The sequence below is a fragment of the Arvicola amphibius genome, chromosome 2, assembly GCF_903992535.2.
Source record: "Arvicola amphibius chromosome 2, mArvAmp1.2, whole genome shotgun sequence".
Lineage (NCBI taxonomy): Eukaryota > Metazoa > Chordata > Mammalia > Rodentia > Cricetidae > Arvicola > Arvicola amphibius.
In genome coordinates, this window is record NC_052048.2 from 13,925,012 (window position 1) to 13,943,282 (window position 18,271).

The window sequence follows — 18,271 nt, forward strand, 5'->3', positions numbered from 1 at the left end:
GCTCAGGCTGTGTTTTCTTGACCTTTTAAAGTCCCTAACTGTTCCTGCACCCACAACTATTCCTACTGGTATGTTTATTTGCTTGTCACGCCCATTAGGAAATCTCAACAGGCAGCTCACACCCAAAATGCATACCTGTTGAGTTTTTGTTTTGTTTTGTATTTTTGCATTGTTTGAAAAGAAGTTTTCATGTAGCCCAGGTTGGCCGTGAATCCCAGATCCTCCTGTCTCTGCTTCTCAGCTGTTAGGCTTATGAAGTCTGGGCTCCCACCAAGCTCTCGATCCCTTCTTCACAACCATGCCCTCCCCTTATTTGTCCCTCACTCACCAGGAACAGTGCCCATTGTTCAGTTCCTCAGGACGAAAGTATTGAAGACACCTGCACCCTCTTTTTCTCAAGCATTACTCATCATCAATTTCTTACTCTCTACCCTCAAAACGCAACCACTTATTGTCTCCAACTTGCTGCCCCTAGTTTGTTCCAAGCTCGTCCTAGCTGCCAACAGTCTCCTAACAAGTCTCCCTGCTTCTTTCTCTGCTTGTTCCCCACAATCTACTCTTTATCTGAAATCCTTTAAGATGGTAATAAGATATTATAATTTCTTTACTCAAAAAAACCCCAGAACTATCCCATTCTTCAATGTCATGTACATGCATGCCTGATATGATCGTTCAATACCACTCCATGTCTATTATCCCACTCGCTTGCTAACCGCAAGTCCACGGGCTTCCTTTCGGCTTCTGAGACATTACTAAGGATGCTCCTATCTGTTTGTTTTTCCTCCACCAGGGACTGTACATTTGCCTAGCTCACATCCCTACATCTCTCAGGTCCTGGCACCTGGAATGGTTCTCCCATCACCATGCCATGGGCAACAGCACCATTTGGTGCCATCTCCCGGAAATTATGTAGACCTCAGGGAGCCAGGGTCTGGTTTTGCTCACAGCTGTATCCCGAGCACATAGAAGAGTTCAGGGAACACTGGAGGGATGGAGTGGGCTGTTGGATGGGTGATACTCAGAGCCCAAGGAGGACCGCACCTCACCCGAAGTAGCAGCAACTTGGGAACAGGAAGAACAAGATGCCATCTGGTTCTGCTTTTCTGACGCTTTCCAGGCCATGTGCTAAGCCGGGGTTAGAAAAGATGGAGAGATCTATGAGCATAATGAACATGCTCTCAGACTGGACCGTGGTGATTTCTTGACTCTGCATACGCTGTACATACTCTGTACATAAATTATCAAATCACGCTTTCATCATATTTTCATAATGGATGAGTTCTATGATGGGTAAATGAGGCCTCAATAGAATGAGAGAAAGAAACATTTAGGAAAGGTGGGAGAGAAGGGAAAGAGAAAAGAAGAACTCAGAATTAGAATATGCTCAGACCTGAATTTGGATATTTTGTCGGACAGGGTTCTCTAAGGAACAGAACTGACAGAATGAATTAACTTATATCTATATATTGGTAAGGGATTGATTGGAGTGGCTCTCAGGCCGTGGTCTGAATAATCCAACAAAGGCTGTCTCCTGACAGAAAGACCATGAATGGAGGATTGTTCAGTCCGTGAGACTGGAGGTCTCAGCAGTCCCAGTCTGGTGCTGGAGTCCCAGGGAGTCCTGGAGAGTGGCTGGCCTCGAGTCTGTGTTAAATCCTGAAGAAGTAGGTTCCGCCGCCATAGGTTCCGCCGCCAGCACGGGAATGGCTCAGGGTTGGTGAGCTTGGCAGTGAGAGCGAAGGCAGGAGGCTAGAAAGGCGCAGGCTTGCTCTTTGGGTGCTTTGTGTGGGCTGCCGCCAGAAGGAGTGGCCCAGAGTTAGGGTGGGTCTTCTGACCCCCTGCGATCTGTATTTAGGGTGGGTCTCCCATCTCAAGTCACCCAACCGAGAGAAATTCCTCACAGGTGTGGCTGCTGCTTTGTTTTTGTTAATGTAGTCAAGGTGACTACCAAGATTAGCAGGCACAGATACCATCCCCCCCACACCCCACCCCACCCCGCACCCCTTGCACGAAATCCATTAGCAATGGCGGTGTCTCACAGCTGAGTACATTGTGGAGCCATAACACTGCTTTCCGATTTTTCCCCCTAATTTCTGGTAACAGGCCTAAATGTGACGGTGAACGCGACTTTCATGTACTCCGACGGTCTAATCCACAAGTCAGGTGACTGCCGGAGCAGCACCTGTGAAGGCCTTGACCTGCTCAGGGAAATCACCGTAAGTACCGTCTGCTCATGGGTAGGTCACGCATTCTAAGTTTGGGGTGATCGTCGTGTGAAATGCAGGCATGTGTACACAAAGCATCTCCTGCCTCAGCAGCGGTCCAGCCGCTGTATGATCTGATGCCAGGGTACCCTGACTTTATACCACAGAGTTCCCAAGGGATGGAGTTCTCCTGGAACTACTATGTGTACACTGTGGTATGAAGGGAACTGTTATTTTAAGTTAATTTTAAAAGTTTTAAATATTTTTAAAATTTCTTTTTTTCTAATTGATTTTTATTGAGCTCTACATTTTTCTCTGCTCCCCTCCATGCCTCTCCCGTCCTCCCTTTAACCCTCCCCCAAGGTCCCCATGCTCCCAATTTACTCAGGAGATCTTGTCTTTTTCTACTTTCTACTTCCCATGTAGATTATATCTATGTAAGTCTCTCTTAGTGTCCTCATTGTTGTCTAAGTTCTCTGGGATTGTGGTTTGTAGGCTGGCTTTCTTTGCTTTATGTTTAAAAACCACCTATGAGTGAGTACATGTGATAATTGTCTTTCTGTGTCTGGGTTACCTCACTCAAAATAATGTTTTCTAGCTCCATCCATTTTCCAGCAAAATTCAAGATGTCATTATTTTTTTCTGCTGTGTAGTACTCCATTGTGTAAGTGTACCACATTTTCTTTGTCCATTCTTCAGTGGAGGGGAATTTAGGTTGTTTCCAGGTTCTGGCTATGACAAGCAAAGCTGCTATGAACATAGTTGAGTACATGTCCTTGTGGCACGATTGAGCATCCTTTGGATATATACACAAAAGTGGTGTTACTGGGTCTTGAGGAAGGTTGTTTTCCTAATTTTCTGAGAAATCACCACACTGACATCCAAAGGGGTTGTACCAGCTTTCATTCCCACCAGCAATGCAGAAGTGTTCCCTTTTCCCCACAACCTCTCCAGCATAAGTTGTCATCAGTGTTTTTGATCTTGGCCATTCTTACAGGTGTGAGATGGAATCTCAGAGTTGTTTTGATTTGCATTTCTCTGATGACTAAGGATGTTGAACATTTCCTTAAGTGTCTTTCAGCCATTTTAGATTCCTCTGTTGAGAGTTCTCTGTTTAGGTCTGTACTCCATTTTTTAAAATTGGATTATGTGTTCTTCTGATGACCAATTTCTTGAGTTCTTTGTATATTTTGGAGATCAGGCCTCTGTCTGATGTGGGGTTAGTGAAGATCTTTTGCCATTCCGTAGGCTGCCATTTTGTCTTATTGACAGAAGGTTTTCAGTTTCAGGAGGTCCCATTTATTAATTGTTTCTCTCAGTGTCTGTGCTGCTGTGGTTATATTTAGGAAATGGTCTCCAGTGCCAATGTGTTCAAGTGTATTTTCCACTTTCTCTTCTATATGGTTCAGTGTGGCTGGCTTTATGTTAAGGCCTTTGATCCATTTGGACTATCTTTGCATGGTGATAGATATGGGTCTATTTTCATTCTTCTACATGTTGATATCCAGTGATGCCAGCATCACTTGTTAAATATAATTTCTTTTTTCCCTTGATATATTTTTTTGCTTCTTTGTCAAAAATCAGGTGTTTGAAGATGTGTGGATTGATATCTGGATCTTCTATGGGGTTCCATTGGTCCTCCTGTCGGTTCTTATGCCAATACCAGGCTGTTTTCAGTACTGTAGCTCTGTAGTAGAGTTTGAAATCAGGGATTGTGATGCCTTCAGAAGTTCTTTTATTGTACAGGATTGTTTTGGCTACCTTGGGTTTTTGCCTTCCATATGAAGTTGAGTACCAGTCTTTTGAGGTCTTTGAAAAATTTGGCTGGGATTTTGATGGGCATTGTGTTGAATCTGTAAAAATTTTAAAATTTTATGTTTTTAAAGATTTATTATTTTGGATATATGTTTAAAATTTTGTTATTGTATATGACTTCAGTATCCTACTCTAACTAGAAGACATCCTGAGTGGGGGGAAAAAACGAACAGTGCCAGGCAGTAGTGGCGCACACCTTTGATCCCAGCACTTAGAAGGCAGAAGCAGGCAGCTCTCTGTGAATTTGAGGCCAGCCTGGAATACAAAGTAAGTTCCAGGACAGTCAGAGCTGTTACACAGAGAAAACCTGTCTCACACAAACAAAGAAACAGGAAAACTTCACAGTTAAATGATTTAATAGTTTAAATGGGCCTAAGACACATATAAAGAACAATACTGTAGAGTGTCTACTCAGCAGCCCATGGAATATCTCTAAAACAGATAACATCTTAGGTCACAAAGCAAGTCTCAGGAAATACAAGAAACCTAAAATGGCTTCTTGTGTTCTATTTGAACACAAATGGAATATGACTAGAAGCCTACAGCAAGAGAAACCACAGGAAATTAACAGGTGATGGATATCAAACAATGCATTACTGTGTAACAAATGGGTTATTGAAGACATTAAAAAGAAACCTGTTCAATATTCTTAGAACCAAATGAAAATTAAAATGCAACCTACCAAACTCTGGGATACAATGAACACATTCCTAGGAGGGAAACTCATAACTGTGAGTCCTTACATTAGAATGTCAGCTAGATGATACGAAAAACCTAGTGACATATCTCAGCAAGGAGTGGACAGGCGTAACTAAGATCAGAACTCACATTAATTAAACAGAAATGGGGAAAATATAGGAATCTATTTAACAAAAAGTTCATTCTTTGAAAAGGCAAAAAAAAAAAAAAGTCTTACCCAAACTAGCTGAAAGGGAGCTGAACCAAGTTAATAAAATCAGAGGTATATAGAGACATCACAACACATACCAAAGAAACCCAGAAAGATGTAGGATGTGCCAGGAAAATTAGTTTCATCAATTGGAAAAGCTAGAAGCTTTAGGTAAATTTCTAGATATATATGACCTTCAAAGTGAGACAGAGATGAGATAAACAGCTCTGTGACACGCCACGGAATTGAAGCAATAGTATGGGGGTTTTGTTTGGTTGGGTTTTGTTTTAATCGTCTAACCAAAAGGAGTCCAGGCCCAGATGGATTCAGTGCAGGAATCTACCAGACCATGAAAGAGATAGTATCAACCTTTCTCAAATCATTTCATAAAACATAAAGGGAATAAACACTTGCAAACTCCGTTTATGGAGCCAGTTCTGATACCAAAACCAGATAAGAATTAAAAAAAAAGCAACACAGTCCAGTCTCCCCGACAAATACAAACACAGATTCAACAAACAAATAAACAAAAAACTCTGTAAACCAAATTCAAGAAGGCAGCAGAGGACTGAGGAAGTGGCTAAGGAGTAAAGTCTTGTCTGTAAGCATGAAGAGACCTGGATCTGGCTCCCTAGAACAGCCAGGCATGACGGCACGTGCCTGTAATTCTAACACTGGATAGGTAGAGACAGGGAGATCCCTGTGGCTTGCTCGAGAGCCAGCCTATAAGAACTAATAAACTCCAGGTTTAGTGAAAAATCATTATCTCATAAAATAAAGTTGAGACAGACTGAGGAAAATATCCAGTAACAATTTCATATCTCTACGTGTGCATGCAGTAGTTGGTGTGCGCAAGAACACACACACACACATACACACACATACACACACACACACACACACACACATACACACAGATTCATCAGAGAGATCATTCACAATGATCAAGCTATCTTCATTCTAGAGGTACATGGGCTAGTTTAATAATAAGTCACTAGATAATAAAAAAAGTCAATAACAACACATCACATTCAAGGTCAGAAATCATATTACCATTTCAATAGATACCTTTGAAAAAATTCCAACATCCATTCATGATAAAGGCACTGAAGATATTATGAGTGGAGGGGATCTATCTCAACAATCAAATATATATATATATATATATGACAAACATATGTGTCATACATAATAAACATACAGTTGGCATCATAATAAATGAAGAAAAACATTTCTACAAAGATGAGAAAAAAGAGGCAAAGGCGTCCACTTTTTCCACTCTTGCTGCTAAAATGTTGACAGTCTCAGCTACAGAAATATGACGAGAAAGAAGTGAACCTGATAGTAATATGAAGAAAAGAAGTCAAAGTATTCTCTTTGTAAATGGGAGGAGAGCCCCCCAAAGGCTCTACCAGGAAGCTCTCAGAGCTGTTGAACCCCTTTAGTAAAAGTGTTAGGACACGAAGTTGGCAAAAACCCAACAGCCTTATTATAGGCTGCAGAAATGCATGCAAGAAATCAGGAAAATGCAGTCGTGAAAATCACAAATGCACAGTTGCCTAGGGCATACGCCTTGGAATGAATTAAGTGAAAAGCCACCATCACATTAAACTTAAAGCCCTGAATAAAGCTGGAAACCACCGGGAAGCCTCAAGTGCTCAGGATCGAAAGAGTTAATGTTGCAAAAATGTCTCTCTTCTTTTTTTAATTTTGGTTTTTCGAGACAGGATTTCTCTGTGTAACGGGTCTGCTGTTCTGGAATTCACTCTGTAGACCCGGCTGGCCTCAAGCTCCCAAAGATCTGCCTGCCTTTGCCTCCCACGTGCTAGGATTAAAGATGTGTGCCACCACTGCCCAGCTTCCTCATGACTTCTTAGTAAAGACTAAAGACTGGTTACTCCTGGGTGGTTAATGTCTTGCAGAGAGTTACTTCTAGTTCATCCAGTCATTTCACCAACCCGGCTATGTAGCTATGCGTTGACTCATCCACAGGTCTTCTCATCCACGCACCCATCCATCCATCCATTCATCCACCGCCCGGCAAAATGTCTCTTTTATTTGAAAAATACATATTTAATGCAATCTGCATCAAAAGTACAATGCTATTCTTCATAGAAATAAGGGGGAGAAAACTGAAGTTTTATATGGAAACACAAAGAGCCCAGATAATCAAAGAGACTGAAAAGAATAACGCTGGACTTGTCACCATATCTGATTTAGTTATCCTACAGAGTCACTAAGAAAGACAGCATGGTACTGACACAGAAACAGACACATGGATCAATGGAATGACACAGAAGACCCAGATGTAAAGCCGCATAGCTGTGGTTACCTGACTTCAAAGATGGAAAAACTACATATTGGAGAAAAGACAAAGACAGCCTCTTCAACAGACGGTGCTAGGGAAATTGGAAATCCACCTGCGGATAAATGAAACTAGATTCCTATCTCTCATCTAACACAAAAATCAACTCTAAATAGACCCAAAGACCTGTCTGTCAAACTGGAGACTCTGAAACCGTTCATGGGAGAAGTGGAGAAAACACTCCAAGATTTTGATGTAAGCAAGGACTTCTTGAGCAGGGTTCCAGTTGTTCAAGAATTAAGACTAACACCCAACAAATAGAAATTCACAAAATTAAAATGATTTGTACAGGAATGGAAAGAATCAGGTGAAGAGACAATCTTCAGGATAAGAGAAAATCATTGCTGACTTGACAAAGGATTAATAGCTGCCATACACAAAGTACTAAAAGTACTAAATACCAAAAAGTTGCAACCCTAACAATTAATGGACTAATAAAACGAACAGACACTCAAAAGAGATGAAATACAAATAGTCAATAAACACACACACACCATTTTTTTCTTCCTTGGACTTCCTTATCCTTATGTTAGAATTTACCCAGCTTCCCAAGATTAAGAGTAAATATGATATCCATGTAGTGGATGTGGTATACCCATCCGACATCCATGATATGATCCATATGAACCATCAGGTCAATGTGAATCTTCTAGAATCGTAGTCCCTCAATCTGTAAATCTGTAATCTTTGGAAGCCCCCCTCCTCTTTTCTTCCTCTTCCCTTCCTCTTCCCCTCCCCCCCTCCCCTCCTCCTCCTCCTCCTCCTCCTCCTCCTCCTCCTCCTCCTCCTCCTCCTCCTCCTCCTCCTCCTCCTCCTCCTCCTCCTCCTCCTCCTCCTCCTCCTCCTCTTCTTCTTCTTCTTCTTCTTCTTCTTCTTCTTCTTCTTCTTCTTCTTCTTCTTCTTCTTCTTCTTCTTCTTCAAGACAGGTTTTGTTTTCTGTGTAACAGCCCTAGCTGTCCTTGCACTGGGATTAAAGATGTGTGCCACCATCGCCTGGTAGAAGCCCTTTTACAAGATGCCTTGCACACCCACATGGTTTTAGAGAGCTTGTAATTCTCCTGAGTTCTTTAAACCCTGTTTAGAGTCAGAGTTAGCAATGGGGAGGAGGAGTAGGCAAGACTCTCCCCCCACCCATCCCCATCATTTGAGCAGCGCCTCCCTGCTCCTCATATAGACTCTTGGGGGATCTCATTTCTCTCAGTTTCCCTGCTCACCTCTTTTCTGTCTATTGGCTGCTTGGATTTCTTTTAGGGCTCAGTAATTTTCTTTTTCTCCCACAGAGAGAACATAACATGGGCTGTGTCCTCATGGGGCCCTCCTGCACTTATTCCACCTTCCAGATGTAGTAAGTACTTTGAGTGTTAAATGATTAAATAAACAACCGTGTTGTCAAGGTAACATAAAGATGTATGCTGAGCCCCCTTGTATTTTGCCATCTCTCTATCTTTCTGTTTTCCTTCAGGGTGTGATGATTACAGTAGCTTCCAGGTACAGTCATTCACATTTGAGTGTGAGAGAGAGCAAGCTGTGAGAACTCCATCAGCAAAAAAGAAAGTCAGCAGCTCTGAACACTTGAGCTTAGTGAGGGAAATTCCCCCACAAGTAATGGCAGAGGGAGAGGAGGGAGAGACAGAGGAGGGGGAATCCTAGAACTCTGTCCTGTTGTTAGTTTGCAGATGTGGGGAAACAACCGGCTGCTTATTTCCTATGCTTATTTGAGATGAATAGTGAAGGAGAACCCCAAACAGTTGGGGTTTCCTCCCAGACCCCAGCTTAGGCACAAACCACACCAACACCCGTTTTCACAGAGAGCTCCTGTATTCAGCAGGGAAGAAAAGTTACAGTGGCTGCTTTCTGATTTGGGCAGCAAACAGCAGCAAATGGCCGTGCAGGGGGCATTTTAAGAGAAGAGGCGAGGTCTGTGTTAGAAGGGGCTAGGATGTGGTGGTAAAGGAGACAGGGGACAGGGAGAAGGGGAAGGGGATGAGGGAAAGGGAGCAGGGGTATTTGTCCCAGAGGGACAAAGGACTGCCTCTGGATAGAGGGGAGACAGATGTGGCCCATAGACAATGGCAGCTTACAAAAGTAAAGGGGTAACCCCGTGTTAGGATGATGTGTTTAATTTTAATTGGGAATAGTATTTCAAGTCAAAGGGAGCTTTTGATCACTGTTAGTCAGCCTCAAGAGGAGGAAGTGCCAAATAAAGGCCCAGACCTTGGTGACTAGCTTCAGGAATGTCATCTGGGAACGGGGGGGAGCAAGACAAGGTCTGCCAGAGCCATGTGCTCTAGTGGGCTAGGGATGACATGTTGGAGTTCTCTGTGTGACACCCTTAGTGGCTTAGGAAAAGCCTTCGACCTTTTCTAGAATGGAAAATCTTTCTCTGGAAATCTTGGCCTGATTCCTTCCATTCGTTTCGCTCAGTGTAACTGGCTTTGTTCTGCCAGATCACACATTCCCCAGCCAGAACTTGTCTGGCACGCTTTCTCTCCCTCGCTCAGTCTTCCCAATTGAGAAATGCTGTTGCTGATCCAGAGGAAGCCACACTAGAGTAGGTTTTACAGGGTCGACACAAACCCGAGATTTCTAATGAAAGTCAACACGTTGCCTCATGCCCAGCGACGCAGCAGCCCCAGAAGCTGAGGCCCACCACATCCGGCACACTGCAGAAGCACTTTCCAGCCATGGGATCTTGTTCTTCCTCATCTCACGGATCACATACTGATATTGTTCAAAACAAAAGGGGAGGGCTGGAGAGATGGCTCAGAGGTTAAGAGCATTGCCTGCTCTTCCAAAGGTCCTGAGTTCAATTTCCAGCAACCACATGGTGGCTCACAGCCATCTGTAATGGGGTCTGGTGCTCTCTTCTGGCCTGCAGGCATACACACAGACAGAATATTGTATACATAATAAATAAATAAATATTTTTAAAAAAAAACAAAAGGAGCCGGGCGGTGGTGGCGCACGCCTTTAATCCCAGCACTTGGGAGGCAGAGGCAGGCAGATCTCTGTGAGTTCGAGGCCAGCCTGGTCTACAAGAGCTAGTTCCAGGACAGGCTCTAAAAAAGCTGCAGAGAAACCCTGTCTCGAAAAAAAAAAAAAAAACAAAAAACAAACAAACAAACAAAAAAAAAAAACAAAAGGGGAATCCAGAAAATTGGTCTACCACTATGAAAGCTTTCTACCCACAAACATTTTAGTTTTGCCAAGCAAAACAAACAAACAAACAAACAAAAAAACATTGGGTAGAACACTCTCCCCTCCAAAGAGAGAAGGTGACAGGGACATTGGCCAATACAAGACAGAGGGAGAGAGCTTCCCTTAAAGAGGAACAAATGAGAGGGTACAGAAAGTAATGGTCACCTGTACTTGAGGGCTGAGAAGCAGGGAGGGAAATACTTCATGATGAAAATCATCAGAGTTTTGTGTTGGGGACAGATAATGTCTTAGTTAGGGTCACTATTGCTGTGAGGGAACACCATGACCCAAAGCAACTCAAGGAAGAAAGGGTTTATTTGATTTACATATTTCACATGTCTTGAGTCACTGTCTGTTGAGAGATGCCAAGGAAAGAATTCAAACAGGGCAGGAACCAGGAGCCAGGAGCCGATGCAGAAGCCATGGAGCCTTGCTGCTTACTGGCTTACTCCCCATGGCTTGCTCAGACTGCTTTCTTACAGAACCCATCACCACCAGCCCAAGGATGGCACCACCCACAAAAGGCTGGGCCCTACTGTGTCAATCACTAACTAAGAAAATGCCCTCCAGGCCCTCCACAGCTGGATCTTACAGATGCATTTTCTCAGCTGAGGCTCCCTCCTCTCTGGCGACCATAGCTTGTGTCAGGTTGGCATGAAACTAGCCCGCGCAGGTAAGATGTCAATGGGTAGAAGTGAGGCAGTAACTTTGCAGCCAGGTAGAGGTAAAAGTGAACGTAAAACAAAGACTTAGGGGGATGAAGAAAGTTTGCAAGTGTTTTTAGCTACTACAGTCTGGGAAATGTACAGAAGGATGTTGAAGGCCAGAAAAATCACATTGACCATATTTGGTAGCTTATGCAACAGGATCATTGAGTTGTACTTAACGAGGATAGCAACAGACACCCCTAAGCTTTCGAGTGTGGGAGGGCTGTCAAAAGCTCATTTGTTGCCTTGACAACACGGTAGTTTGTCAAATCATTTTATTTTACATTTATTTTATTAACTGTTTACAGTTAATAAAAACCACCAATGGTGTAGGCGAAACACAACAGAGACTGACAACAGAAAAGGCCACAAGAAACAAGAGGGGTCTGGGGCCTGGCTTAGCCAAAACCAGAAAGCAAAAGAAGCCAGCTAAAGCTGTAGAGTCAACGACATTTGATAGCATTGGATGTGGAGCTGAGAGCTGGGGTAGGACCAGAGAAGTCTTCGGGATGTGGAAACGCTGAAAGAAATGTGAACACAATCGAGCTAACGTTTCGAGGGATAAGAAGAAAGGATAACACACACTAGAACGTGAGCTTGAGATGAAGGCAGACAGTCTGGGGAGGTGGGGCAGAGCACCGCTTTCTGTCCTTCATCACACAGATCTTGAGTACCTGTGTGAACTGGGCAGCCAGAGGTGAGCTAGCCAGCCGAGACCCCCACTTCGAGGAACTTCCAGCGGAGTGGAGGAAGGCTGCATCAGCGGCTGCTTGCTCAGCATAACCTCCCGGCCTTAGCTGTCAAGGAGCATTTCTGTGAGAAAGACAGGTTCAGCCAAAGACCTGAGAGTCTAGTAAGTCAGCCAGGAAGCCAGGCTAGGGCCTGTACAGGTTGAGTTACTGACTGAGAAGAGAACTTGGTATGTTTGAAGATATAACAATAAGCGGTCCCTGCTGAGCAAGGGCAGAAAGGCCTTAAACTCCCTGGCTGATGTCCCTGCTCAGAGGAAGGGCCAAAAAAGCAGGCACAGTGAGGAAGAAAAGGCATAGGTACGCTTCCAGTTTTATCACAATTATGTTGGCTCTTCAGGTTTGCCTTCTGTTGCAGCAATAAACTCCATGACGGAAGGCAACTTGGGAAGGAAAGGGTTTATTTCAGCTCACAGTGCCTAATGGAGAGAAGCCAGGATAGGAACTCAAGACAGGAACCTGGAGGCAGGAGCTGATACAGCGGCCATGGAAGGATGCTGTTTACTGACTTGCTCCCTGTAGCTTGCTCAGTCTGCTTTCTTATAGATTCCAGGATCACCTACTCTGGTGTTATTGCCCACATTGCCCCAGGCCCTGCCACATCAACCATCAGTCAAGAAAACGCCTACGGATTTGCCTAGAGTCCAACCTGATGGAGGCAATTCCTCAATTGTTTCCCCTCTTCTTGGATGACTCTGGCTTGTGTCAGTTGACAAATAAAAGAACCTAGCCCCCAGAAGGGCTATGGTTTGTCTAACCTGTAGTTCTCACTCCTCTTCCATCAAAGCACACGGTTCTCAGCCCAGACAGCATGATAAGTCGTTCAGAAATGGAGCAGAGTAGTCAAGCCATGTAGTCATTTTGCTCTAAACACAGAATATGACCAGTCATTGTAATTTTAAAGTCACCTCAGTGAGAGGTTCACCCGTACACCTGTTTTCCTGATCCTACTTCATCCTTCCCACTTCCGCACACATGTGAAAATGGAGGAGTGGGGTGGGGGGGGGCCTCTTCTCTAAGCTATTGGAGCTAACCTTGGCATTGGTTCCCCTCTCACCTTTGGCACAGCCTTGACACACAACTGAGCTACCCCATGATTTCAGCCGGAAGTTTCGGATTGTCCTGTGACTACAAGGAAACCCTGACCAGGGTGCTGCCTCCAGCCAGGAAGCTGATGTACTTCTTGGTTGATTTCTGGAAAGTCAACGATGCTCCATTCAAAACCTTCTCCTGGAACTCTTCGTATGTCTACAAGAATGGTTCGGAGCCTGAAGACTGCTTCTGGTAAGGAAGGCTGTTAATGAGTGTACGCCATGAAGAAATGCCACCTCTTATCTGGGACAGTGTTGGGATGGACACCAGTCCACTTTCTTACTCATCAAAGGGGCAAGATGAGGATGCTCAGCACAGACTATGTGGAGCACTCGGTTTGAAAGTGACTTCTTGTCTGTCCTAATGATTCCCTGGGGTAAATCCTCTAAAGACAAATACATATGATCTCGTTTATAGATAATAAAAATGAAAGCTAGAAGTCAAGGTTTCCACATTACTGTGGAATATAAATTTAAAAAATATTCATTCTGCCTAAACCAAGAAACAGAAATGTTGTCTTTCCATTTTCTTAGAGGAAAAAGGGGACAGGAAGATGCAGGAACAATGGGTCCTTTTAAAAACCCTAAGTCTGGGTTCAAAAGATGGTTCAGTGTGTTAAAGCGCTCGCTGCCAAACACAACGTGACTTGGATCCGTAGGACTCACTCGGTGGAAGGAGAGAAGCATTTCCTGCAAGTTGTCATCTGATTGCCACACATGTGCTGAGACATATGCATGTATGTTCACACATGCACACAAACCACAGAACATAATAGAACATAGCTTTAAGAATCGTAAATCTATGCAACTCTGGAAAGTGGTGGAAGTAGTGTGTTTGTCGTGTCTGGCTGTGGTGACCCAGGTTGCTAGCTGACTCTACCCTCTCTCTCGACAGAGGACTTGCCTGGAGGTTTAAGATAGGGTGTCACCAGGCTCGAGCATCTGGAAACCCATGGCAATCAGCCCCAGGAGTTTACCCTAGAAACCTTGGTGTGAAACTAGAATATATAAGTGTCCAATTCACACCAGAGCAGACATCAGAGGTTCCTAGAGGACTTGAACCTTCTTGCCATAGAAGATAGCAGATAGAAGGAACCCCTCCAATGTCTACAATATGTTCATACATACCAAGAGTCCCTAAAATGCCTCCCATGCTCTCTGCCTCCATTAGCTAGCCACAATCCAAAGGAAAGGTATCATGGTGTGTACTGTCTATTCACAGAAGAATTGAGTGTGAGATAAAGATTCCAACACAGATATAAATAAATAATGAGAGTAAAGGTGGGATGGCCATAAAGAAACAAAGCCAATTCTCAGCTCCTCTCCCTCCTGCTTCAGGTACCTCAATGCTCTGGAGGCTAGCGTGTCCTATTTTTCTGGGATGCTCAGCTTCAAGGATGTCTTGAGACGCAGTGAACAGTTCCAGGAAATCTTAATCGGCCATAACAGGAAGAGCAATGGTAAGATTGGCCACAGCCTTCCTCAAGGTTGTCACCTCCTTCTGAGTCCTTCAGGCTAATCTGTCTCTGTAGCACTGGCTTCACTGCCTGCCTACAAGCTGTGTATTTGAAAGCAGCCTCATCGTATTGTGACTTCTGCTGACTGACTCTCTGAGGGTGGAGGGGCATTTAGGTTGTTTCCAGGTCCTGGTTATGACAAACAAAGCTGCTATGGACATAGTTGAGCACATGTCCTTGTGGCACGATTGAGCATCCTTTGGACAGATACCCAAAAGTGGTATTACTGGGTCTTGAGGAAGGTTGTTTCCTAATTTTCTGAGAAATCGCTACACTGACATCCAAAGGGGCTGTACCAGCTTGCATTCCCAATAGCAATTTAGGAGTGTTCCCTTTACCCTACAACCTCTCCAGCATAAGTTGTCATCAGTGTTTTTGATCTTGGCCATTCTTACAGGTGTAAGATGGAATCCCAGAATTGTTTTGATTTGCATTCTCTGATGACTAAGGATATTGAACATTTCCTTAAGTGTCTTTCAGCCATTTTAGATTCCTCTGTTGAGAGTTCTCTGTTTAAGTCTGTACTCCATTTTTTTTGGCTTATTTGTTCTTTTGATGACCAATTTCTTGAGTTCTTTGTATATTTTGGAGATCAGACCTCTGTCTGATGTGGGGTTAGTGAAGATCTTTTCCCATTCAGTAGGCTGTCGTTTTGTCTTGTTGACTGTATCCTTGCTTTACAGAAGCTTTTCAGTTTCAAGAGGTCCCATTTATTAATTGTTTCTCTCAGTGTCTGTGCTGCTGGGGTTATATTTAGGAAGTGGTCTCCTGTGCCAACGCATTCAAGTGTACTTCCCACTTTCTCTTCTTTAAAGTTCAGTGTGGCTGGCTTTAGGTTGAAGTCTTTGATTCATTTGGACTTGAGTTTTATGCATGGTGGTAGATATGGGTCTATTTTCATTCTTCTACATGTTAATATCTAGTTATGCCAGCACCATTTGTTAAATATGCTTTCTTTTTTCCATTTGATATTTTTTGCTTCTTTGTCAAAAATCAGGTGTTCTAAGGTGTGTGGATTAATATCTGGATCTTCTATTCAGTTCCATTGGTCCTCCTGTCTGTTTTTATGGCAATATCAGGCTGTTTTCAGTACTGTAGCTCTGTAGTAAGTAGAGTTTGAGGTCAGGGATTGTGATGCCTTCAGAAGTTCTTTTATTGTACAGGATTGTTTTGGCTATCTGGGTTTTTGCTTTTCCATATGAAGTTGGGTATCATTCTTTCTAGGTCTGTGAAGAATTTTGCTGGGATTTTGATGGGTATTGCATTGAATCTGTAGATTGCTTTCGGTAAGATTGCCATTTTTACTATGTTAATTCTGCCTACCCAAGAGCATGGGAGATCTTTCCACTTTCTGGCGTCTTCTTTAATTTCTTTCTTCAAAGATTTAAAGTTCTTGTCATCCAAGTCTTCCACTTGTTTGGTCAGTGTTACTCTGAGATATTTTATGCTATTTGAGAAGGGTGTTGATTCTCTGATTTCTTCCCCAGCCCTTTTATTATCTCTGTACAGGAGGGCTACTGATTTTTTGGAGATAATCTTGTATCCTGCTACATTACTGAAAGTGTTTATAAGCTATAGAAGTTCCTTGGTAGAATTTTGGCGTGTCCCTGATCTTTAGGATCATGAATGGCTTTATGCCCCACTCCCCAACCCCCAGATCTTGGTCAGTTAATAAAATAACAAATTCTTGTGGTAGCAGCCAATGATTATTTGCATGATGTCAGTTACCCACCAAGTGGGGGTCTTCCCTTACAGGAAATTAACCCAATTTGTTCTTTTCTTCTAATGTGCTCTTGCTTGGGAAGGCACCCAGCTCTGTTTTAGAAACTCACAGTCGAAACACACCAGCTAACTGCATATTCTTGGCTCTTGTTAAACTGCTTGCTTGCTTCCCCCTGAACTGCTGACCAGGAGGTAGTTTTCTGTGTTCTCTGCCTTTAAAAACTTCCTATAATATACATTGAGCTGCTCTGGGGGAAGGGTTTCTCTCCAGGAAGTCTCTTGAAGCAGACTCTCGGTTCAAACATGGGTCGTGCTGAGTGGTCTTTGGGTCTTTACCCTGTAACAAAGCCAACGTCTTACTGGATTTGTGACTGCACCAGCTGTGGTCTAGTAACTGTTACCCTGCCCCTCGGTCAGAATCACAAGCAAGCAAAGATGATCAATCTCACTTTCTCATTTTTCTGGTCCCGATCTCACCAATGAGCTAAAGGTTAGGTGTGAAAGGCCAGTGGATAAAAGCCTTCTCGCCAGACTATGAAGTGATCTGCTACACCTTGCAGGGCTGCCCCTTCTTAAGGACCTCAGAAGTAAAGAACGACTTGCAGTAACTTCCTATAAGGGAAGACCCTTATGTGGCAGCTTACTGACATCATTCAAATAATCATTTGCTGCCATAAGCAAGGATTTGCTATTTTAAGAGCATATCTATTTTAATTTGCTATTTTAAGATCTGGCAGGGGGAAGGGGAAAGCTGGGGAGAACATAAAACTGGGGGCATGGCTGGGGGAGCATAAAACTGGGGGGATGGCTGCGGGGAGCATAAAACCATCCATGATCCTAAAGAGTTTGCAGTTCACTTGGGTGGCAGAGCATACAAGAAGATCTAACAAAAGCCTGTGTGCTGGTGCTTATTTTTCTTTAATCCCAGGATTTCTGAGACAGTGTGAGGCCAGCCTGGTCTATGAGAAAAATCCAGGACATCCATGTCTGCATAGTGAGACCCTATCTCTAAACAGCGAAAATCTAAGGAAGTGTCTGTTCTAGCAATTTCCACACCTAAACCATATGTTCAGGCAGTAGCTAGATTAGCGGTAGAGGCTCAGAGTAATTCTGCCCTTCCAATGGCTAAGATGGGTTCTGAGTTAAGGAACTACAGGCACGAACCAAAGACAGTTGCTTACAGATACTATAAACTGTTCTCACATTGCCTTTTTCTTTATATATTTCCACACAAATGATGAAATGTGGGCCACTCATTGATGAAAATAGCCTGGGAACTCACCGCACCCTGTATGATAGAATACACCCTGCAGCAGGGCTCACAAACGTGAGTCCTACTACAAGCTCTCTCTCTTCTTCCAATCCTTAACCCCTTTGGTACTGGCTCTATTTTAAAGGCCCGACACAGTTCTATTCTGATTCTGTATCTAGATGCAAAACGGGGCGGGAAAGATTTGGAGAACCGGGGTTAATCTTTTAAAAGCTAACGTGAGAGACAGGTGTGGTATTTCATACCTATAATCCTAGTACTCGGAAGCTGAGGCAGGAGGATCTCTGTGAATTAGAAGCCAGCCTGGACTGCTGCGTAGTGAGCTTGAGTCAGGAATACACAGTGAGACTCTGTCTCAAAAAGAAAGGGGGGATGGAGGGAAGGAGAGAGAAACATAGCAGTATTAACAGACAGCGTGAACATGTTCAGGCTCAGGGGTCTGTCTGCTCTTGGTTGATGTGCATGTGACCTCTCACTCTGTCTCCATTTCTACTTCCAGTGATTGTTATGTGCGGCACACCAGAAAGCTTCTATAGCGTGAAGGCTGACATCAAAGTGGCCGAAGACACTGTTGTTATCCTGGTAGACCTGTTCAGGTTGGTGTAATGACAATTCTGGGAAAGCCTCCTCCCCTAAGAAGGGTAGCATATCAATGACCACAGCACATCGTCCTCTCTGCTGTGATAGGCAGCTTCTATGATGACGACATTTGAACTAAAGCCTTGTTCCTTTCTCAGAACTAAT

At 43.6% G+C, this 18,271-nt stretch overlaps 1 protein-coding gene across 1 annotated transcript in view; it reads left to right on the forward strand.

The window, feature by feature from the left end:
- Positions 1–18,271, forward strand: part of Gucy2c (guanylate cyclase 2C) — a 75,012-nt gene that overhangs the window by 4,176 nt on the left and 52,565 nt on the right. Inside the window, exons 2-6 of the mRNA XM_038319063.1 lie at positions 2,104–2,216; positions 8,554–8,618; positions 12,996–13,211; positions 14,357–14,478; positions 18,027–18,123. Coding sequence (XP_038174991.1) covers positions 2,104–2,216; positions 8,554–8,618; positions 12,996–13,211; positions 14,357–14,478; positions 18,027–18,123 — 613 coding nt within the window. The remainder of the gene's footprint in view (positions 1–2,103; positions 2,217–8,553; positions 8,619–12,995; positions 13,212–14,356; positions 14,479–18,026; positions 18,124–18,271) is intronic.